Source organism: Mobula hypostoma, chromosome 1, assembly GCF_963921235.1.
Source record: "Mobula hypostoma chromosome 1, sMobHyp1.1, whole genome shotgun sequence".
Taxonomy (NCBI): Eukaryota; Metazoa; Chordata; class Chondrichthyes; order Myliobatiformes; family Myliobatidae; genus Mobula; species Mobula hypostoma.
This window is the reverse complement of record NC_086097.1, coordinates 254,463,773-254,488,387: the sequence shown is the minus strand read 5'-3', so window position 1 is coordinate 254,488,387 and position 24,615 is coordinate 254,463,773. Positions and strand designations below refer to the sequence as shown.

The following is a 24,615-nucleotide window of genomic DNA, read 5'->3' as shown; positions in this document are numbered from 1 at the left end:
ACTCGCCAAGGCCTTCTCATGCCCCCTTCTTGCTCTTCTCAGCCCCTTCTTAAGCTCCTTTCTTGCTTCCCTATATTCCTCAATAGACCCATCTGATCTTGCTTCCTAAACCTCATGTATGCTGCCTTCTTCCACCTGACTAGATTTTCCACCTCACTTGTCACCCATGGTTCCTTCACCCTACCATTCTTTATCTTCCTCACCGGGACAAATTTATCCCTTACATCCCGCAAGAGATCTCTAAACATCGACCACATGTCCATAGTACATTTCCCTGCAAAAACATCATCCCAGTTCACAACCGCAAGTTCTAGCCTTATAGCCTCATAATTTGGCCTTCCCCAATTAAAAATTTTCCTGTCCTCTTTGATTCTATCCTTTTCCATGATAATGCTAAAGGCCAGGGAGCGGTGGTCACTGTCCCCCAGATGCTCACCCACTGAGAGATCTGTGACCTGACCTAGTTCATTACCTAGTACTAGATCTAGTATGGCATTCCCCCTGGTCAGCCTTTCCACATACTGTGACAGGAATCCATCCTGGACACACTTAACAAATCTCCGTTTTCCATTCAAATTAGTGTATCAGAGTTATTAGTTAACCCATCTGAGAGCCCTAATTCCAAACGTGTGATCCAAAAAAGCTTCCAGAATCATACAAAGAAATGTAATCACTAGCCAGAGAGTAGTGAATCTGTGGAATGGTCTGCCACAGACTGTGGTGGAGCCAAGTCCATGGGTATATTTAAGGCAGAAGTTGAACATTTCCTGATCGGTCAGAGCATCAAAGGATATGTTGAGAAGGTAGGCATACGGGGTTGAGGTGGATCCGGGATCAGCCATAATGGAATGGCGGAGCAGACTTGATGGACAGAGTAGCCTTTTTCTGCTCCTGGGTCTAATGGTCTACGAATAAGATAACAACAATTGGTGCGCAGACTTTCTGTAGTGGGATTAAAAAACAGCTCCATGCAACACTTTCAATACTGGGAACATTTTACAATTGTGATAGGGTTAGGGTAAGAGCAGTATTCAATGACTCTGGCTCTGGAGTTTAGAAGAATGACGGGGGGCGGGGGGGATCTCATTGAATCCTATTGAATATTATAAGGCCTAGACAGAGTAGATGTGGAGAGGATGGTTCCAACAGTGGGAGATTCTAGGACCAGAGGTCACAGCATCAGAATAGAGAAGAGCGTCCATTTAGAACAGAGTTGAGGAGGAATTTCTTTAGCCAGAGGGTGGTGAATCTGTGGTATTCATTGCCACAGGCAGCTGTGGAGGCCAAGTCATTGCGTGTATTTAAGGCAGAGGTGGATAGGCTCTTCATTAGTCAGGGCATCAAATGTTATAGGGAGAAGAGCAGAAGAATGGGATAGAGAGATAATAGATTCAATGGGCCGAATGGCCTAATTCTGCTCCTTTGTCTTATAGTCTTGTTATCCAAGTGAAATCTGTTTCTGGAATACCCACCGTCACTGGTACTTCATTATGAGATAACTGGCCTTAGTGACAACTGGGCAATGTAATTAATTAGTTATCCTTAAGCGTGAGTGTTAAGATTTTATCATTCTCTGCATGTTATCATGTTAAACACAAGCCTGATGTTTTGGGGCAGTGACAGGAATGTCATGGGAGATTTACTGACTGCCTACCGTGCTGATCCATGGGTTCCTGTCTAGACTAAACAATAGGAAGTGATCGGATGGCGCTGTGCATCATTCCTCCAGTGACTGGACTGTGCACTCTTTCTGGATGTCACAGTCAGAGCTCTGCTTTCAAAGCTACAGAGCCAGAGCCAACAGAAACAGAGCTGTCCACATCACTGTGACCCAAATTCACAGGGGTTTGACCCTTCAAAAATAAGGGGAAGTAGGGAGCAGGGAACACAAACAATGCAAACCTGTGATCTGCTCAGGAGAAAAATCCATCAATGCACCGAATAGGATTTAGATGCATTTAAAGAAAATTGACTACATTAACTCATTGAAAAATTGCAGAACTATATACAGTGTCTTTAAAACGTTATACACAGCAAATGCTGGAGTAACTTAGCAAGTCAGGTGGCATCTATGAAGGGGAATAAACAGTCATCTCATATTCTCGATATCTATTGCTCATTTATTAATATTACTATTTCTTTTTTACCTCTTTCCTTTACCATTTGCGCAGTTTGTAGCATTTTTTATACATTGGTTGTTCTCTGTCCTGTTGGTGTGGTCTTCCATTGATTCTACTGTGTTTCTTCTATTTACTGTGAATGCCCACAAGAAAATGAATCTCAAGGTTGTGCATGGTGACACATGCAAATTGAAGATAAGTTTACTTTGAACTTTGGCAGAGGGAGGAAAGTGGAGCACCTAGAAGAAATGCTTGCAGTCAGGTGGAGAACGTACAAACTCCTGAAGGACAATGGCGGGAATTGAACTCAGGTTGCTGACTCTGCTAACCGCTACACTACCCCCTTGTTTCCCTCGTTAGTGCCATCCCTTTCAATGGAGAATGAGATTTTGAACTTGTTGTGGTTATAATTCTTCTCACACGAGTCTGGACTGTGAGTGCCCGATGCCATGAGCAGCCTGACACTGCGGTCGTCGTGCAACATTAAGAAGCCCCAGCAGCTGCTGGCTTTCTCCTCTGAACTGGAGGAACCCTAACATGTTCCCCACTCTCACCACCCTCTGAGTGAAGAGGTCCACCCTCATCTTCCACTTAAGCTTTTCACCTTTCGCCCTTAACCCATGACCTTTGACCTTTGACAAGGTCTCACCCAACCTCAGTGGAAAGCACTTGCTTGCCTTTACCCTATCTATACCCCTCATAATCTTGTATACTTCTATCAAACCTTCCCTCATTCTTGTATGTACTCGGGAATGAAGTCCCAACCAAGTCAATCTTTCCCTATAACTCAGGTCCTCTACTCCCGGCATCATCCTTGCAAATTTTCTCTGTACTCTTTCAACCTTAGGCCAAAACTGCACACAGTACTCCAAATTAAGTGTCGCCAATGTCTTATACGACTTCAAAATAACATCCCATCCCCTATACTCAGTACTTTGATTTATGAAGGCTAATGTTCTAGAAGTTTCCTTTGCAACCCTATCTACCTGTGATGCCACTTTCAAGGAAATATGGATCTGTATTCCAAGATCTCTTTATTCTGCCGTACTCTTCAGTGTCCTACTGTTCACTGTGTAAGACCTACCCTGGTTTGTCCTCCCTAAGTGCAGCACCTTTTACTTGCCTGCATGAAATTCCATCTGCTTTGTGCATCATTTCTTTGGTGGTTGGACTGGATCTATTGTAATATGATAGAATTCATCCTACAGTTTGTAAGGGAGAAGATAAAGTCAGATGTATATTACAGTGGAATGAAGGGAATTACAGAGGTATGAGAGAGGAGCTGGCCAAAGTTGACTGGAAGGAGTCACTAGCAGGGATGATGGCAGCACAGTAATGGGTGGTATTTCTGGGGGCAATTTGGAAGGCACAGGATAGGTACATCCCAAAGATGAAGAGGTATTCTAATGGGAGGATGCGACAATATTGGATGACATGGGAAGCGAAAGACATCATAAAAGCAAAGGAGAGGGGGTATAATATAGCAAAAATGAGTGGGAAGCTTAAAAATCAACAGATGGCAACTGAAAAAACCATCAGGAGAGAATAGATGAAATACAAGGGTAAGCTAGACAAAAATATAAAAGAAGGCACTTCAGCAAAGCCTTTGACAAGGACCTGAGGGGAGGTTGGTCGAGAAGGTTCAGTCACTCAGTATTCAAGATGAGGTAGTAAATTGGATTAGACGTTGGCTTTGTGGGAGAAGCCAGAGAGTGGTAGTAGATGGTTTTCTCTCTGACTGAAGGCCTGCGACTAGTGGGGTGCCACAGGGATCAATGCTTGTTGTTTGTCATATATATCAACAGTCTAATGATAATGTGGTTGATTACACCAAGGTTGAGGTGTAGTAGACAGTGAGGAAGGCTATCATTCGCATGTAAAGGGATGTGGATTATCTGGAAAAATGGTCTGAAAAATGCCAAATGGAATTGAATACAGCCAAGTGTATTAAGGGTTATGGGGAAAAGGCAGGTAGGTGGAGATGAGTCCGTGGCCAAATCAGACATGATCTTATTGAATGATGGAGCAGGCTCGACGGGCGAGATGGCCGACTCCTGCTCCTATTTCTTAAGTGCAAGGTGTTACACCTCAGTAGGTCTAACCAGGGTAGGTCTTACACAGTGAACAGCAGGGTACAGAGGAGTGCGGTAAAATAAAGGGATCTGGGAATACAGGTCCATAATTCATCGAAAGTGGTGTCACAGGTAGATAGGGTCATAAAGAAAGCTTTTGGCACATTGGCCTGCATAAATCAAAGTGTTAAGTAGAGGAACATACATCAAAGTTGCTGGTGAACGCAGCAGGCCAAGCAGCATCTATAGGAAGAGGCGCAGTCGACGTTTCAGGCCGAGACCCTTCGTCAGGACTAACTGAAGGAAGAGTGAGTAAGGGATTTGAAAGCTGGAGGGGGAGGGGGAGATGCAAAATGATAGGAGAAGACAGGAGGGGGAGGGATAGAGCCGAGAGCTGGACAGGTGATAGGCAAAAGGGGATACGAGAGGATCATGGGACAGGAGGTCCGGGAAGAAAGACAAGTGGGGGGGGGTTGACCCAGAGGATGGGCAAGAGGTATATTCAGAGGGACAGAGGGAGAAAAAGGAGAGTGAGAGAAAGAATGTGTGCATAAAAATGAGTAACAGATGGGGTACGAGGGGGAGGTGGGGCCTTAGCGGAAGTTAGAGAAGTCGATGTTCATGCCATCAGGTTGGAGGCTACCCAGACGGAATATAAGGTGTTGTTCCTCCAACCTGAGTGTGGCTTCATCTTTACAGTAAAGGAGGCCGTGGATAGACATGTCAGAATGGGAATGGGATGTGGAATTAAAATGTGTGGCCACTGGGAGATCCTGCTTTCTCTGGCGGACAGAGCGTAGATGTTCAGCAAAGCGGTCTCCCAGTCTGCGTCGGGTCTCACCAATATATAAAAGGCCACATCGGGAGCACCGGACGCAGTATATCACCCCAGTCGACTCACAGGTGAAGTGATGCCTCACCTGGAAGGACTGTTTGGGGCCCTGAATGGTGGTAAGGGAGGAAGTGTAAGGGCATGTGTAGCACTTGTTCCGCTTACACGGATAAGTGCCAGGAGGGAGATCAGTGGGGAGGGATGGGGGGGACGAATGGACAAGGGAGTTGTGTAGGGAGCGATCCCTGCGGAATGCAGAGAGGGGGGGGAGGGAAAGATATGCTTAGTGGTGGGATCCCGTTGGAGGTGGCGGAAGTTACGGAGAATAATATGTTGGACCCGGAGGCTGGTGGGGTGGTAGGTGAGGACCAGGGGAACCCTATTCCTAGTGGGGTGGTGGGAGGATGGAGTGAGAGCAGATGTACGTGAAATGGGGGAGATGCGTTTAAGAGCAGAGTTGATAGTGGAGGAAGGGAAGCTCCTTTCTTTAAAAAATGAAGACATCTCCCTCGGCCTAGAATGAAAAGCCTCATCCTGAGAGCAGATGCGGCGGAGACGGAGGAATTGCGAGAAGGGGATGGCGTTTTTGCAAGAGACAGGGTGAGAAGAGGAATAGTCCAGATAGCTGTGAGAGTCAGTAGGCTTATAGTAGACATCAGTGGATAAGCTGTCTCCAGAGACAGAGACAGAAAGATCTAGAAAGGGGAGGGAGGTGTCAGAAATGGACCAGGTAAACTTGAGGGCAGGGTGAAAGTTGGAGGCAAAGTTAATAAAGTCAACGAGTTCTGCATGCGTGCAGGAAGCAGCGCCAATGCAGTCGTCGATGTAGCGAAGGAAAAGTGGGGGACAGATACCAGAATAGGCATGGAACATAGATTGTTCCACAAACCCAACAAAAAGGCAGGCATAGCTAGGACCCATACGGGTGCCCATAGCTACACCTTTAGTTTGGAGGAAATGGGAGGAGCAAAAGGAGAAATTATTAAGAGTAAGGACTAATTCCGCTAGACGGAGCAGAGTGGTGGTAGAGGGGAACTGATTAGGTCTGGAATCCAAAAAAAAGCATAGAGCTTTGAGACCTTCCTGATGGGGGATGGAAGTATATAAGGACTGGACATCCATGGTGAAAATAAAGCGGTGGGGGCCAGGGAACTTAAAATCATCGAAAAGTTTAAGAGCGTGAGAAGTGTCACGAACATAGGTCGGAAGGGATTGAACAAGGGGTGATAAAACAGTGTCGAGGTATGCAGAAACGAGTTCGGTGGGGCAGGAGCAAGCTGAGACAATAGGTCGGCCAGGACAGGCAGGTTTGTGGATCTTGGGTAGGAGGTAGAAACGGGAAGTGCGGGGTGTGGGAACTATAAGGTTGGTAGCAGTGGATGGGAGATCCCCTGAGCGGATAAAGTCGGTGATAGTGTGGGAGACAATGGCCTGGTGCTCCTTAGTGGGGTCACGATCGAGGGGTAAATAAGAGGAGGTATCCGCGAGTTGTCGCTGCGCCTCGGCAAGGTAGAGGTCAGTACACCAGACTACAACAGCACCCCCCTTATCAGCGGGTTTAATAATAAGGTTAGGATTAGTGTGGAGGGAGTGGAGAGCAGAGCGTTCCGAAGGAGTGAGGTTGGAATGGGGACAAGGTGCGGTGAAGTCGAGATGGTTGATGTCCCGTCGGCAGTTAGCAATAAAGAGATCCAGAGCAGGCAGAAGACCAGAGCGGGGTGTCCATGAAGAAGAGGAGGGTTGAAGACGGGAGAAGGGGTCATCGGTGGGGGTGGAAGAGTCCTTGCCGAAGAAGTAGGCTCGGAGACGGAGACGGCGGAAGAAAAGTTCCGCATCATGGCGAACACGGAACTCGCTGAGGTGTGGGCGAAGGGGGACAAACGTGAGGCCCTTACTGAGAACAGAGCGTTCTGCCTCCGACAGTTGAAGGTCGGAGGGGATGGTAAAGACCCGGCATGGATGAGAGCTGGGATCGGAGGGGGGAGGGGGGAGGCTGGGGGTGTCAATGGTGAGGGGAGGGTTGGGGTGAGAGGAAGATGGAGCCTCTGAGGGCCCAGGAGCTGACGGTGGGATCTGAGGGAGACGGGATTTCAGAGTATTGGTGGGGGAAGGGGAGACGGGAGTCACAACAGCAGCACATAAAGAACCGGCCGGGAGTTCAAGGCTGGAATCTTGAGAGCTGGGATCAGAGGGGGGAGGGTGGAGGCTGGGGGTGTCAATGGAGAGGGGAGGGTTGGGGTGAGAGGAAGATGGAGCCTCTGAGGACCCAGGAGCTGACGGTGGGATCTGAGGAAGACGGAGTTGCAGAGTTGTGGTGGGGGAAGGGGAGACGGGAGTCACAACAGCAGCACATAAAGACCCGGTCTGGAGTTCAAGGCTGGAGTCGCAGTTGGTGGTTGTGCAATCACTTCGAATGTGTCCATGGTCGTTGCTGGAGTCCGGGTTTTGAATATGTCCTGAGGTGTTGGAGCCGCCGAGATCAATGGCAGGAGCCGCAATTGAAAGTTCATGCCTGCTAGCGTCGGGGCCGGCAGGCTCTGGAGTCTGTAGATGTTAAGTAGAGGAGATAGGATGCTATGTTGAAGTTATATAAGACATTTCTGAGGTCTAATTTAGAGAATTGTGTGTAGTTTTGGTCACCTACCTACAGGAAAGATGTAAACGAGGTTGAAAGAGTACAGAGACAATTTACAAGGATGTAAATTTTCCAGAAGACCTGAGTTATAAGGAAAAATTAAATAAGTTAGGACTTTATTCCTTGGAAGATTGAAGATTGAGAGGAGATTTGACAGAAGTATACAAAATTATGAAAGAAAAAGCCGGGTAAATGCAAGCAGCTTTTTTCCACTGAGATTAGGTGGGACTACCATCAGATGTCATGGGATAAGGATGAAAGGGGAAAAGTTTAAGGGGAACATGACGGGAAACTGCTTTACTTGCAAGTTTGTTGGAGTGCAGAATGAGCTGCCAGCACAAGTGGTGCATGCGGGCTCGATTTCAACATTTAAGAGAAGTTTGGATAGGTACATGGATGGGAGGGATTTGGAGGACTGAGGTCCGGGTGCAGGTCGATGGGAGAAGGCAATTTCAATGGTTCGGCATGGACTAGATGGGCTGAAGGGCCTGTTTCTGTGCTGTACTTTTTCTATGATTCCGAAAGTTTCTTCAGATATATAAAGTGTAAAAGAGAGGTGAGAATAGATATCGGACCGCTGGAAAATAACACTGGATAGGTAGCAATAGGGAACAAAGGAATGGTGGATGAACTGAATAAATATTTTGCATCAGTGTTTACTGGAGGTTTCAATGAGATCCCTTTGCATTCTTCTAAATTCCAGTGAGTACCTCATCCTTAATAACAGACTCCAACACTTTCCCAGCCACTGAGGTTAGGCTAACAGGCCTATAACTTCTTTCTTTTGCCTTCCTCGCATTAGGGTTCTTAACCCTTCTTAAAGGGTGCAATGACATTTGCAATCTTACAATTCTCCAGGACTATGCCAGAAGCAAGTCATTCCTGAAAGATCAGGACTAATGCATCTGTTACTTCTTCAGCAACCTCTCTCAGGACTCAGGGATGTATCCATCTGGGCCAGGTGACTTATCCACCTTAGACCTTTGAGTTTGCCTAACACTTTTTCCTCTGTAATAGCAATGGCACTCACTCCTGCTCCCTGACACTCACGGACCTCCGGCACACTGCTAGTGTCTTCCACAGTGAAGACAGATGTAAAGTTCTCATTAAGTTTATCTGCCATTTCTTTGTCTCCCATTACTACCTCAGCAGCATCATTTTCCAGTGGTGCTGGTGGGCTGCTGATCTGGTGGTATTAGTTTTCCAAGGGCACAGACTTCTGCTGCAGGGTCATCCCCCGGGGACTGCGTGCAACATACTGTGGCCGTGCATGAGCTGGTGACGGCTGGCTATTTTGTGGTCACAAAGACGTTGGGGATGCTGTGTGAATCCTTCTGTTGACCTGGGTAAAGGCAGGATGTGCACTGCTGTGAAGGGCCCCAATGCTGCAGTACCTGGTGTGGGTGTACTTACCTTCCGGAGAAATGGACTACCCCTCCAAGCTTGGAAGCCACTGGAAGGGACGAGAGAGGTGCTGCACCGCATCTCCAACGTGTGTACCGGGTGCGGTTTCCTGTGTGGCAGAAAGCAATCATGCTGTACTGGGACCAGCTGACATCGTATTGGCCCTCAGCCACCACCAAGCCAGCGAGGCTGGAAGGAAGGAAGTGACACTCCAGGTGCCCTGCCTCTTATCTCACCAAACAGTGAGGGGCTACAGACACCTCACAGTGCCTGAGGTGGCAGCATTGACCAACACCGGGACTTGGGAAGAGATCCTGAAAAAAGACTACAGGGAGTTGGGAAGGAAGTTGAGACGGTGATGCAGCCAGTCAGAATGCTCTCCACGGTACATCTGTAGAAATTTTCAAGAGTTTTCGGTGATATGCCAAATTGCCTCAAACTCCTAATGAGATATATCCACTGTCTCGTGCTCTTTACAGCTGCATCAGTATGTAGGGACCAGTGTGAGTTCTCAGAGATATTAGCACACAGGAACGTAAAATTGCTCACGCTCTTCACTTCTGATCGCTCTGTGAGGACTGGTCCGTGTTCCCTCGTCTTGCCCTTTCTGAAGTCCGCCATCAGCTTTCTAGTTGAGTGCAAGGTGGTTGCTGCCACACCAACTAGCTGATTAATTAAACACAAATGTGGTTCTCTTGACCATGAATCAAAATCTCCCTCAGTTTTGATGCAACATCAGTGAATGTGCAGGAGGTTCGAGTGGAAGTTGTGGAACTTTGTAATTGAAATGATGTTTATTCACTCTGGTTTCAGGGAGATGCAAGCGGAGGGTGCGAGGCCAAGGCATCCTTCCGGAGGAATCAGTGCCAAGGAGATGGTGGTTGGTCTGGAAGGAGTGGAACTGGGTGCAAATGGCAAGGTGAGTTTTCGACCACTGCCTTTAGTGCCTATGGGTCCAAGGAGATCGATGGCTTTTGTACATGACTGCAACAGCTTTAAAGATAAGCATGTTCACTTAGTAACACACACAAAGTTTTGGAACATAGTGGTTAGTATGATGCTATTACTGCTCAGGGCTTTGGAGCTTAGAGTTCAATTTCAACTTCTTCTGTAAGCAAGTGTGTACATTCCTTCTTGTGTGTGTGGGTTTCTTCCAGGTGCTCCAGCTTCCTCCCACAGTCCAAAGACATACTACCGTGTGGATTAGTTGGTCGTTGTAAATTGCCGTGTGACTAGGTGCGGGTTAAATCGGTGGGCTGTTGGGCCGTGCAGCTCAGTGGGCCAGAAGGGCCTGTCATAAATAATTTAAAATAAAATAAAATGGAGCAAATCAGGCAGCATCTATAGAGGGGCATAAACAACTGACAGTTCAGGAAAGGAGGGGGGTGGATGCCTGACAAGAAGGTGGGGGAAGAGGAAGGAGGGCAAGCTGGAAGGTGGGAGGGGAGGAGGGGGTGAGTGAAGTCAGAAGCTGGGAGGTGGGAGGGGAGGAGGGGGTGAGTGAAGTCAGAAGCTGGGAGGTGGGAGGGGAGGAGGGGGTGAGTGAAGTCAGAAGCTGGGAGGTGATAGGTGAAAAGGTAAAGGGCTGAAGAAGAAGGAATCTGTTAGGAGAGGAGGTTGAACTAAGGGAGAAAGGAGAGGAAGAGGGACAGCAGGAGAGGTAGTGGGTAGGTGAGGGGATGAGTAAGGGTAAGAGGAGAGCCTGATTGTGGAATCCACCTGCCTTCACCGGTCACCTTCTAGCTTGAATTCCTTCCCTCCCCCACCTTCTTATTCTGGCTCATTCCCCTTTCCTTTTCAGTTCTGATGAAGGGTCTCAGTCCAAAACGTCAACTGTACATTAAGCTTCATAGATGTTGCTTGACCTGCTGAGTGCCTCCAGCATTTAGTGTGTGTTACTCTGGATTTCCTTGTGTTGAAGCCTGATTGATGTTACAGTAGCTTTATGAGGTGGGCACTATGTCTTTGACCTAAGGATCCATAAGACCATGAGACTGTAAGACGTAGGAGCAGAATTAGGCCTTACAGCCAATCGAGTCTGCTCTGTCGTTCCATCAAGGCTGATCCCAGATCCCATTCAACACCAAACACACCTTGAACCTTCAGAGAGGGTGCAGAGGAGACTTACCTGGGGAGGAAGTTGTACGAGCTAGGGCTTTTCTCTTGGGAACAAATGAGGATGAGAGGTGACAGAGAGTACCCCTGTGGCTGTCCCCCTTGACAATAAGTACCCCTGTTTGAGTACTGTTGGGGGGACGGCCTACCTGGGGGAAGCGACAGTGGCCGCGCCTCTGGCACAGAGTCTGGCCCTGTGGCTCGGAAGGGTAGGGGAGGGAAGAGGATGGCAGCAGTGATAGGGGACTCTGTAATTAGGGGGTCAGACAGGCGATTCTGTGGACGCAGGAAAGAAACTAGGGTGGTAGTTTGCCTCCCAGGTGCCGGGGTCCAGTCCATGTACAATCCTGGGACGACTTTTCTCGCAGGCATTCTCAGCAAATTATATAGGATAGTAATGATCAATGAAAGGTCAAGTAGAGTGCAGGAGACAACTGCAAATGCAAATATAAATAAATAGCAAAATTTAACTAGAGTATGAAATAACAAGATAAAGAGCCCTTAAAGTGTGATCATTGGTTGTGGGAACATCTCCATGGATGGGCAAGTGAGTGTAGTTATCCCCTTTGTTCAAGAGCCTGATGGTGGAGGGATAGTAACTGTTCTTGAACCTGGTGGTGCGAGATCTGAGGCACTTGTACCTTCTACGTGATGGCAGCAGCGAGAAGAGAGCATGGCCTGGGTGGTGGGGATCTCTGATGATGGATGCTGCTTTCCTATGACTGTGTTTCATGCAGATGTGCTCAGTGGTTGGGAGGGCTTTACCCGTGACGTACTGGGCTAAATCAACTACCTTTTGCAGGCTTCTCTGTTGTGCAAATATTGGTATTTCCATGCTTGGCCGTGAAGCCACCAGTCAATACAATCTCCACTAAACACCTACAGAAGTTTGTCAAAGCTTTTGATGTCATGCCGAAACTCCTAAGGAAGTAGAGGTGCTGCCGTGCTTTCTTCGCAATTATCTGGGCTGAGAAGTGGCAGATGGAGTTCAACCCAGATAAGTGTGAGTTGGTTCATTTTAGTAGGTCAAATATGATGGCAGAATATAGTATTAATGGTAAGACACTTGGCAGTGTGGAGGATCAGAGGGCTCTTGGGGTCCGAGTCCATAGGACGCTCAAAGCTGCTGCGCAGGTTGACTCTGTGGTTAAGAAGGCATAGGGTGCATTGGCCTTCATTAATCGTGGAATTGAATTTAGGAGCCGAGAGGTAATTATGCGGCTATATAGGACCCTTGTCAGACCCCACTTGGAGTACTGTGCTCAGTTCTGGTCGCCTCACTACAGGAAGGTTGTGGAAATCATAGAAGGGGTGCAGAGGAGATTTACAAGGATGTTGCCTGGATTGGGGAGCATGCCTTATCAGAATAAGTTGAGTGAACTCAGCCTTTTCTCCTTCGAGCGACGGAGGATGAGAGGTGACCTGATAGAGGTGTATAAAATGATGAGAGGCATTGATTGCGTGGATAGTCAGAGACTTTTTCCCAGGGCTGAAATGGTTGCCACAAGAGGGCACGGGTTTAAGGTGCTGGGGAGTAGGTACAGAGGAGATGTCAGGGATAAGTGCAGATTGTTATTAATGATTATGATATAGTTAGGATCACAGAGACATGGCTCCAGGGTGACCAGGGATGGGAGCTCAATGTTCAGGGATATTCAATATTCAGGAGGGATAGACATGAAGGAAGGAGAGGTGGGGTGGCGTTGCTGGTTAAAGAAGAGATTAACGCAATAGAAAGGAAGGACATAAGCCGGGAAGATGTGGAATCGATATGGGTAGAGCTGCGTAACACTAAAGGGCAGAAGACGCTGGTGGGAGTTGTGTACAGGCCACCTAACAGTAGTAGTGAGGTCGGAGATGGTATTAAACAGGAAATTAGAAATGTGTGCAATAAAGGAACAGCAGTTATAATGGGTGACTTCAATCTACATGTAGATTGGGTGAACCAAATTGGTAAAGGTGCTGAGGAAGAGGATTTCTTGGAATGTATGTGGGATGGTTTTTTGAACCATCATGTCGAGGAACCAACTAGAGAGCAGGCTATTCTGGACTGGGTTTTGAGCAATGAGGAAGGGTTAATTAGCGATCTTGTCGTGAGAGGCCCCTTGGGTAAGAGTGACCATAATATGGTGGAATTCTTCATTACGATGGAGAGTGACATAGTTAATTCAGAAACAAAGGTTCTGAACTTAAAGAGGGGTAACTTTGAAGGTATGAGACGTGAATTAGCTAAGATAGACTGGCAAATGACACTTAAAGGATTGACGGTGGATATGCAATGGCAAGCATTTAAAGGTTGCATGGATGAACTACAACAATTGTTCATCCCAGTTTGGCAAAAGAATAAATCAAGGAAGGTAGTGCACCCGTGGCTGAGAAGAGAAATTAGGGATAGTATCAATTCCAAAGAAGAAGCATACAAATTAGCCAGAGAAAGTGGCTCACCTGAGGACTGTGTTACGAGAATACACATAAAATTAAGATGTTTGCTGGCCTGGGCTAGCATCAGTGGCATCAGCAGTTGGTCTGCCACCTGCCCTCAGGGGAAGGAGAGATAAGGAACAATGGAGCAGCGTCTGGAGATGTGTAATGAAGGGATGTGGGAGGAAGAGCTGTCTGGAGCGGCTCCCCCCTTTGAACCCTGAACTGTTTGAAGTGATGGACAGGCGATACCCCAGCAGGGGGATAAAAAGGGACAGGTTCGCTAAGACAGACACACACGCCACCCGAGGTAACGAGACCCTGGAAGCGGTGCGCTTCTCACGAGTGGGTGAGAAGTCCCAGACAACGACAAGGGTGGAAAGGTACGATCAGCGGGAACCCGGTGTGTGTCCGCCCTTGCCTGGGTGCCGGGTTCACTGCAGAGGATCGACCGCATCTGGAGGAGGGGTCACAGTCGGTGACCTCAGGTGACATCACCAAGGACCCGCCCAAAAAGCTGTTTGTGAGCCATCTTGCTGGTCTGTGAGTGAAGCCGTTCTGAATGATGAGTTGTTCCTATTCTATCTCTCTCTTCCCCCACATTGTCCACCGCCATGGCAACGATTACTGCGAACTGAACTACTAAACTGGACTGAACTTTGAGTCATTTTGAAATTGGTCATTTACCCCTAGACAACGATAGAGCTTGATTGATGCTGTTATCTTAATTCTGTGCACATGCGTTTATCATCGCTGCATTTATTATCCTTTCGATTAATGTGTTGCTTGTTTCTTTAATAAAACTTTCTTAGTTCTAGTACTCCAGACTCCAACTGAGTGATCCATTTCTGCTGGTTTGGCAACCCAGTTACGGGGTACGTAACATAAGTGGGGTTCTCGTCCGCGATTTTGAACGCTAAATTTGGGACGGAGTAAATTGATTGGGTTAAAATTCCCGAAAGAAAGAAAAGACAAACAGCAGAAATGGAGGTTGAGGAATTTATAAAGGCGCCGACCTTGGAGGCATTAGAGGATGCCAGGAAATCGGAATTGATAGCTGTGGCAAAACGGGTGAATCTTGCTAAGGTGAAGTCGACAATGAGGAGAGAGGAGATACACAGAGCTATTGTAGAGCACTATGTATCTAAAGGTGTGTTTCCCCAAGGTGAGCTGGGGGAGGTGTCTATTGAAAAACCTGCTGGAGACGCGGTACAGGTACAGCTTGAAAAACTGAGACTCGAGCACGAGTTCCGGGTACGGCAGTTAGAAAGGCAGGAGAAAGAGAGAGAGTTAGAAAGGCAGGAGAAAGAGAGAGAGTTAGAAAGGCGGGAGAGAGAGAAAGAGGTAGAAAGGCAAGAGAGAGAAAGACAGTTGGAGAGAGAAGAGAGAGAGAGGGACAGACAGTTGGAGAGAGAAGAGAGAGAGAGGGACAGACAGTTGGAGAGAGAGGAGAAACAGAGGGAAAGGGAATTTGAGCTGGAGAAGTTAAAGATAAGGGCCGAGCAGGGGCTCGTGCCGAACCAAGGTGGAGGGTTCCGGGCGACCCAGGAGGTTAGGCTGGTTCCCCCATTTGACGATACCGATGTGGATCGGTACTTTCTCCATTTCGAAAAAGTGGCCATAAGTCAGGAATGGCCGAGGGATAAGTGGGTTGTCTTACTTCAGAGTGTACTGAAAGGGAAAGCCCAACAAGCTTACTCCGCTTTATCCGCGGAAGATGCCCAGAGGTATGAGGTGGTGAAAGAGGCCATCCTCAGGATTTATGAGTTGGTCCCGGAGGCATACCGGCAGAGGTTCCGGAATGCGAGGAAGCGGTGGGACCGCACGTATTTGGAGTTTGCTCGCGAGATGCAAACATATTGTGAGCATTGGTGCGCCTCGAAAGGGGTAGAGGGGGATTATGACAGACTGCTGCAACTGGTTCTGATTGAGCAGTTTAAAGGTTGTGTCCCTGAGGGTATGAGACCCTACCTCGATGAGAAAGAGGCAGCCACGTTAGCCGCAACTGCTAAGTTAGCGGATGAGTATGCGTTGACGCATAAAATGAAGGTTGCCCCGAGTAAAGGCTACCAGAAGGGTAGTCAGGACGGCGGGGAGAGTCCACCGGAAAAGTCAGAAAGTAAGCCGGGGACTAGTGAAAAGGATAAGGTAGACCGGGAGCAGTCTGGTAGGAAGTCTCCTGGGGTCGTCTGTTATAATTGTGGGAAAGTCGGACACTTTGCGTCCAGGTGCTTTGCCCCAAGGAAGGAGACGGGGAAAGGAAAAGCGGAAATTTTGAATGGCTGTATTGAGCTGTTAAGCGAACCGCTAGGGAAGGACAGGTCTGAAAAAGTCCAGGAAGGGCGCGAGAGGTTTATCTCGGCCGGACTGGTGTCAGTGAAAAAGAGGTTAAAACCAGTTCCAGTGCGGATCTGGAGAGACACGGGAGCGTGTCAGTCACTAATACTGAAGAGTGTATTAGAGTTTAGCTCAGAGACCCAGACTGGGGAGGTAGAGGTCAAAGGTGTTGGGGAAGGGACAGAGTCAGTCCCTTTGCACCAGATACATATACAGAGCAACCTGGTCTCTGGACTAGTCACGATCGGGGTGAGGTCCGAATTACCGATGAAAGACGTGGAAGTCTTGCTCGGTAATGACATCGCCGGAGGAATCGTGTTCCCAGTCGTGAGATTGACGGGTCAGCCTGCCAGCATGGAGGCCCCGCCCGCGATGGTGAATTTGGCTGAAACATTTCTGCCAACCTTGTATGAGACAGGGTGTAGTGAGATAAGAGGTAGTGAGGGAGCTGGGACGGACGTAGCAGTAGCCAGGAAAGAATTTGTGCAGACGCAGGAGCGAGACGAGGGGCTGATGGTTTTGGCAGAGACCGCTCTCTCTGACACAGCCTTGACAAGCTATTGTGCGGACGAGGAAGTGCTAAGGAAGAAAGGGAAATCAAGTACAGCATCCGCAGATGAGGAGTGGGGGGTGGTGCAAAAGAGTTATGGGGATGAGGTTTTTAACATGGCCCACGAGGTACCCCCCGGTGGACATTTTGCGGTGCTGGAGGAAACAGTTGGTGGAATCATGAAAGAGAGTTACCGGCTGCCCAGGGGGAAAAATGTTATTGATCATGACCGACGCGAACTGAGACGGTCACCGGCTTTTGATATGCTAACAAACCTAGTCGGTGTTAGCGTGGAAATCAATGAAGCTAGGGGCCCCTTGATAAGAGGAAAAAACCATTTTGAAAAGATTAGGATGGGATCGGTCAGATGGGAGAAGGCTATTGTTTTGGCCAGGTCTACTGATAAGGTCTCTCCCTTAATCCCCGAAGGAGTAATTAAACGACTCGCACCCATGTGTTTGATTGTCCCGAGGAAATGCAAAGAACTGGGACGTTGGGTTATGTCTGTTACAATAGGGCAGCCAAGCAAACAACACCCATATTTTTCGAGTAATTCAGTGACTAAAGGGCTGATGAACACAGAGGTGTGTATTGGCAATTTAATACGGCTGTCTGAAGCCAGCGTGATAGTGAGCCTTGGAAAAAATGAATTCGGCCACACGAATGTCACTTACCTGGGAATTGTGGTGACACAGGGGCAGCTGGCAGCGATGCAAGCTACAGTGCAGGCTATCGCTGACCTCCCAACCCCGACAGACAAGAGGGCCCTCAGAAGGCTTTTGGAGATGGTGGGGTACTGCAGGAAGTTTTGCAATAACTCTGCGGTCAATACCCGTCCCCCTCCTACTAAGCCCTTGCGAGACAAAATTGAGTCGGAATGGGACGACCCTTGTTATTGTGGTCCGGGACAAAACCAAATGAGAGGTTACATTGGTCGCAATTCATCAGTGTTTTTGGCCACTATGAAGTTTGCTGAGTTGGAGCCTGGTCTAAGGGATTATTAATAACACGTGTAAAAGGAACAGAAAATGTGATGACTGTCTGTCAAGGTGTTGACAGCTTCAAATTCTCTGTATTAGCTAAATAACTGTTAAAGATGTATATTGTGTATGTATCAGATAATGTAGTCATGTTTGTAATTTTTACCTCCCGGTAAAAATCCTTAAAGGGGGGAAGTGTTACGAGAATACACATAAAATTAAGATGTTTGCTGGCCTGGGCTAGCATCAGTGGCATCAGCAGTTGGTCTGCCACCTGCCCTCAGGGGAAGGAGAGATAAGGAACAATGGAGCAGCGTCTGGAGATGTGTAATGAAGGGATGTGGGAGGAAGAGCTGTCTGGAGCGGCTCCCCCCTTTGAACCCTGAACTGTTTGAAGTGATGGACAGGCGATACCCCAGCAGGGGGATAAAAAGGGACAGGTTCGCTAAGACAGACACACACGCCACCCGAGGTAACGAGACCCTGGAAGCGGTGCGCTTCTCACGAGTGGGTGAGAAGTCCCAGACAACGACAAGGGTGGAAAGGTACGATCAGCGGGAACCCGGTGTGTGTCCGCCCTTGCCTGGGTGCCGGGTTCACTGCAGAGGATCGACCGCATCTGGAGGAGGGGTCACAGTCGGTGACCTCAGGTGACATCACCAAGGACCCGCCCAAAAAGCTGTTTGTGAGCCATCTTGCTGGTCTGTGAGTGAAGCCGTTCTGAATGATGAGTTGTTCCTATTCTATCTCTCTCTTCCCCCACATTGTCCACCGCCATGGCAACGATTACTGCGAACTGAACTACTAAACTGGACTGAACTTTGAGTCATTTTGAAATTGGTCATTTACCCCTAGACAACGATAGAGCTTGATTGATGCTGTTATCTTAATTCTGTGCACATGTGCGTTTATCATCGCTGCATTTATTATCCTTTCGATTAATGTGTTGCTTGTTTCTTTAATAAAACTTTCTTAGTTCTAGTACTCCAGACTCCAACTGAGTGATCCATTTCTGCTGGTTTGGCAACCCAGTTACGGGGTACGTAACAACTGGGAGAAATTCAGAGTTCAGCAGAGGAGGACAAAGGGCTTAATTAGGAAGGGGAGAAAAGATTATGAGAGAAAACTGGCAGGGAACATAAAAACGGACTGTAAAAGCTTTTATAGATATGTAAAAAGGAAAAGACTGGTAAAGACAAATGTAGGTCCCCTGCAGACAGAAACAGGTGAATTGATTATGGGGAGCAAGGACATGGCAGGCCAATTGAATAATTACTTTGGTTCTGTCTTCACTAAGGAGGACATAAATAATCTTCCAGAAATAGTAGGGGACAGAGGGTCCAGTGAGATGGAGGAACTGAGTGAAATACATGTTAGTAGGGAAGTGGTGTTAGGTTAAATTGAAGGGATTGAAGGCAGATAAATCCCCAGGGCCAGATGGTCTGCATCCTAGAGTGCTTAAGGAAGTAGCCCAAGAAATAGTGGATGCATTAGTGATAATTTTTCAAAACTTGTTAAATTCTGGACTAGTTCCTGAGGATTGGAGGGTGGCTAATGTAACCCCACTTTTTAAAAAAGGAGCGAGAGAGAAACCGGGGAATTATAGACCGGTTAGCCTAACGTCAGTGGTGGGGAAACTGCTGGAGTCAGTTATCAAGGATGTGATAACAGCACATTTGGAAAGCGGTGAAATCATTGGAGAAAGTCAGCATGGATTTGTGAAAGGAAAATCATGTCTGACGAATCTCATAGAATTTTTTGAGGATGTAACTAGTAGAGTGGATAGGGGAGAACCAGTGGATGTGGTATATTTGGATTTTCAAAAGGCTTTTGACAAGGTCCCACACAGGAGATTAGTGTGCAAACTTAAAGCACACGGTATTGGGGGTAAGGTATTGGTGTGGGTGGAGAATTAATTAGCAGACAGGAAGCAAAGAGTGGGAATAAACGGGACCTTTTCAGAATGGCAGGCTGTGACTAGTGGGGTACCGCAAGGCTCAGTGCTGGGACCCCAGTTGTTTACAATATATATTAATGACTTGGATGAGGGAATTAAATGCAGCATCTCCAAGTTTGCGGATGACACGAAGCTGGGTGGCAGTGTTAGCTGTGAAGAGGATGCAGGGTGACTTGGATAGGTTGGGTGAGTGGGCAAATTCATGACAGATGCAATTTAATGTGGATAAATGTGAAGTTATCCACTTTGGTGGCAAAAATAGGAAAACAGATTATTATCAGAATGGTGGCCGATTAGGAAAAGGGGAGGTGCAACGAGACCTGGGTGTCATTATACACCAGTCATTGAAAGTGGGCATGCAGGTACAGCAGGCGGTGAAAAAGGCGAATGGTATGCTGGCATTTATAGCGAGAGGTTTCGAGTACAGGAGCAGGGAGGTACTACTGCAGTTGTACAAGGCCTTGGTGAGACCACACCTGGAGTATTGTGTGCAGTTTTGGTCCCCTAATCTGAGGAAAGACATCCTTGCCATAGAGGGAGTACAAAGAAGGTTCACCAGATTGATTCCTGGGATGGCAGGACTTTCATATGAAGAAAGACTGGATGAACTGGGCTTGTACTCGTTGGAATTTAGAAGATTGAGGGGGGATCTGATTGAAACGTATAAAATCCTAAAGGGATTGGACAGGCTAGATGCAGGAAGATTGTTCCCGATGTTGGGGAAGTCCAGAACGAGGGGTCACAGTTTGAGGATAGAGGGGAAGCCTTTTAGGACCGAGATTAGGAAAAACTTCTTCACACAGAGAGTGGTGAATCTGTGGAATTCTCTGCCACAGGAAACAGTTGAGGCCAGTTCATTGGCTATATTTAAGAGGGAGTTAGAAATGGCCCTTGTGGCTACGGGGATCAGGGGGTATGGAGGGAAGTCTGGGGCGGGGTTCTGAGTTGGATGATCAGCCATAATCATAATAAATGGCGGTGCAGGCTCGAAGGGCCGAATGGCCTACTGCACCTATTTTCTATGTTTCTATGTTTCTACTCAGAGTGGTGAGTGCGTGGAATGGGCTGCCAGCAACGGTGGTGGAGGCGGATAGGATAGGGTCTTTTAAGAGACTTTTGGATAGGTACATGGAGCTCAGAAAAATAGAGGGCTGTAGGTAACCCTAGTAATTTCTAAGGTATGGACATGTTTGTGGGCCGAAGGGCCTGTATTGTGATGTAGGTTTTCTATGTTTCTACATTTATGTGCTGTGTCCAGGAAAGGTCCTCTGAGATAGTAACACCCTGGAATTTATAGTTGCTCACCCTCTCCACCTCTGGTGAGGAGTGGTTCATGGACCTTGGGTTTCCTCCTCCTGAAGTCTACGATTTTGGACTTGTTAACGTTGAGTGAGAGGTTGTTGTTATGACACCACTCAGTGAAACTTTCAATATCCCTCCCGTCTGCCTATTCATCACCGCCTTTGATACGGCCCACAACAGTGGTGTCATCAGCAAACCTGTATATGGTGTTGGAGCTGTGCTTAGCCACACAGTCATAGGTGTAAAGCGAGTAGAGTAGGGGGCTAAGTACACATCCCTGTTGTGCATTTGTGCTGATGGAGATTATGGAGGAGATGTTGTTGACCGAAATGACTGGGGTCTTCAAGTGAGGAAATTCAGGATTCCATTGCACAAGGAGGAATTGAGGCCAAGGTCTTGGAGCTTATTGATTAGTTTTGAGGGGATGATGGTATTAAGTGCCAAGCTGTAATCAATAAATAGCACCCTGAAGTGTGCATCGTTGCTGTCTGGATGTTCCATGGATAGAGTGGACAGCAAGCAACTTTGTCCCTGGGGAAAAAAGGCTAATACCTTGGGGCATAATTTGAATGTGATTGGAGGAAAGTCTAGGGGTGATGTTAGAGGTAGGGTTTTTACACAGAGAGTGGTGGGTGCATATAGCGCCCTGCCTGGTGTGCTGGTAGAGGCGGATACACCAGGGGGATTTCAGAGACTCTTTGATTGGATGATAGTAAACTGGAGAGTTATGTGGGAGGGAAGGGTTAGATTGACGTGCGAGTATTTAAGAGGCTGACACAACACTGTAGACCAAAGGGCCTGTACTGTGCTGTGATGTTCAATGCTCTATGAAGGACTCCATGGTATAACTGGCTTTTAAACCCTGAAACATCTCAAGGTAGTTTACAGCCCATGGCTGACTGGTATCTGCAGTCGCTTTGTGGGCAGACACATCAGTTAAATTGTTCAGTGTGATGCTTCCACAAATGGTTACAAAAGCAATGAAGTTTTAGTCTGTTTTCATTTTTGTTGGCTGAGGAACGCATACCAAAAGGTTAAGGTAAGGCATTGTCTTCAGTTATTTTGCCTAGACCAGGGTGACTAATAATAGATTCACATGGCATAAATAGAGACCTTTCAGGTCAAGATGACTGTCAATTCTCTGAAAGACTAATCGAGTTAATCACAGTTCCTCCATGGAAATGCACTTTCTCCTGTTCAAATGCGGCTCTAATTCCCTTTTGATTGCTATTATTCAATCTACTCCCATTTCCAGCCACTGCATTCAATGACAGAAAATATGTCCATCAGACCCAGCAGAGAATTAACACACACAAAATCCGAGACCTGGGTCTTGGCTAGAAATGTCAACTATTTATTCATTCAGTCAGAGGGGGGAAAGCGAAGGTGAGCAGACAGGTAGTGCAGAGCACCCCTGTAGCCATTCCCCTGAAGAATAAGTTTACCGTCCTGGATACTGTTGGCGGGGACGACCAACCGGCTTGATCCACGGTGGCAGGGCCTCCGCCACTGAGTCTGACCCTGTGGTGCAGAAGGGTGGGACGGAGAAGAGGAGAGCTGTTGTCATTGGAGACTCTATAGTCAGGGGAGCAGACAGGAGATTTTGTGGGCGTGAGAAGGACACCCGCATGGTTTGTTGCCTCCCGAGTGCCAGGGTCCGGGATGTCTCTGACCAGGTGCACGACATCCTGGTACGAAAGGGAAAGCACCCAGAAGTCGTGATACATGTTGGCACCAACGACATAGGCAGGAAGAGGGATGAGGTCCTGAAGTGTGAGTTTCGGGAACTAGGCAGAAGGCTGAAGAACAGGACCTCAAGGGTGGCGTTCTCAGGATTGCTGCCAGTGCTACGTGACAGTGATGGTAAGAATTGGAGGAGATGGCAGCTGAAAGCATGGCTGAGGAGTTGGTGCAGAGGGCAGGGTTTTAGATTTTTGGATAATTGGGATCTCTTCTGGGCAAGGTGGGATCTGTACAGATTGGGTGGGTTGCACCTGAACTCGAGGGGGAGCAATATCCTTGTAGTTTGGTGTGCTAGCATGGTTCGGGAGGGTTTAAACTAATTTGCAAGGGGGGTGGGACCAAGAGTGACAGAGCAGTGAAAGAAGTGCCTGGAGTAAAGCTAGAGCTAACATACAGAGAGGCTTTGAGGAAAGAGAAGCAGAATAAACGGTGTAAAGACAATAAGGCAGAAGGGCTGAAGTGTGTGTACCTCAATGCAAGAAGCATCAGGAACAAAGGTGATGAACTGAGAGCTTGGATACATACATGGAATTATGATGTAGTGGCCATTACAGAGACTTGGCTGGCACCAGGGCAGGAATGGATTCTCAATATTCCTGGATTTCAGTGCTTTAAAAGGGATAAAGAGGGGGGGAAGGGGAGGAGGGGTGGCATTACTGGTTAGAGATACTATTACAGCTACAGAAAGGGTGGGTAATGTAGCAAGATCCTCTTTTGAGTCGGTATGGGTGGAAGTCAGGAATAGGAAGGGAGCAGTTACTCTATAGGCCCCCTGGTAGCAGCAGAGATACAGAGGAGCAGATTGGGAGGCAGATTTTGGAAAGGTGCAAAAATAACAGGGTTGTTATCATGGGTGACTTTAACTTCCCTGATATTGATTGGCACCTGATTAGTTCCGAGGGTTTAGATGGGACAGAGTTTATTAAGTGTGTCCAGGATGGATTCCTGTCACAGTATGTGGACAGGCCGACTAGGGGGAATGCCATACTAGATCTAGTACTGGGTAACGAACCGGGTCAGGTCACAGATCTCTCAGTGGGTGAGCATCTGGGGGACAGTGACCACCGCTCCTTGGCCTTTAACATCGTCATGGAAAAGGGTAGAATCAGAGAGGACAGGGAAATTTTGAATTGGGGAAGGCCAAATTATGAGGCTATAAGGCTAGAACTAATCAGGTGGAAGAAGGCAGCATACTTGAGGTTTAGGAAGCAAGGATCAGATGGGTCTATTGAGGTAGAAAGAAAGGAGCTTAAGAAGGGGCTGAGAAGAGCAAGAAGGGGGCATGAGAAGGCCTTGGTGAGCAGGGTGAAGGAAAACCCCAAAGCATTCTTCAATTATGTGAAGAACAAAAGGATGACAGGAGTGAAGGTAGGAATGATTAGAGATAAGGGTGGGAAGATGTGCCTGGAGGGTGTGGAAGTGAGCGAGGTCCTCAATGAATACTTCTCTTCGGTATTCCCCAGTGAAAGGGAACTTGACGATGGTGAGGACCAATATGAGTGAGATTGATGTTCTGGAGCATGTTGATATTAAGGGAGAGGAGGTGTTGGAGTTGTTAAAATGCATTAGTACGGATAAGTCTCCAGGGCCTGATGGAATATTCCCCAGGCTGCTCCACGAGGCGAGGGAAGAGATTGCTGAGCCTCTGGGTAGGATCTTTGTTGTATGATCCTATGATGGTTCCGGAGGATTGGAGGGAGGCGAATGTTGTCCCCTTGTTCAAAAGAGGTAGTAGGGATAGTCCGGGTAATTATATACCAGTGAGCCTTACGTCTGTGGTGGGAAAGCTGTTGGAAAAGATTCTTAGAGGTAGGATGTATGGGCATTTAGAGAATCATGGTCTGATCAGGGACAGACAGCATGGCTTTATGAAGGGCAGATCGTGTCTAACAAGCCTGATAGAGTTCCTTGAGGAGGTGACCAGGCATATAGATGAGGGTAGTGCAGTGGATGTGATCTACATGGATTTTAGTAAGGCATTTGACAAGGTTCCACACGGTAGGCTTATTCAAGAAGTCAGAAGGCATGGGATCCAGGGAAGTTTGGCCAGGTGGATTCAGAATTGGCTTGCCTGCAGAAAGCAGAGGGTCGTGGTGGAGGGAGTACATTCGGATTGAGGGTTGTGACTAGTGGTGTCCCACAAGGAT

General features: G+C 47.7%; 1 protein-coding gene across 2 annotated transcripts in view; it reads left to right on the top strand.

Annotated features, from left to right (window-relative positions):
- LOC134356477 (CDK5 and ABL1 enzyme substrate 1-like) overlaps window positions 1-24,615 on the top strand; it is a 213,411-nt gene that overhangs the window by 125,246 nt on the left and 63,550 nt on the right. For both annotated transcript variants that reach the window (XM_063067438.1, XM_063067435.1), the window contains one exon: window positions 9,877-9,982. In XM_063067438.1, coding sequence (XP_062923508.1) covers window positions 9,877-9,982 — 106 coding nt within the window. The remainder of the gene's footprint in view (window positions 1-9,876; window positions 9,983-24,615) is intronic.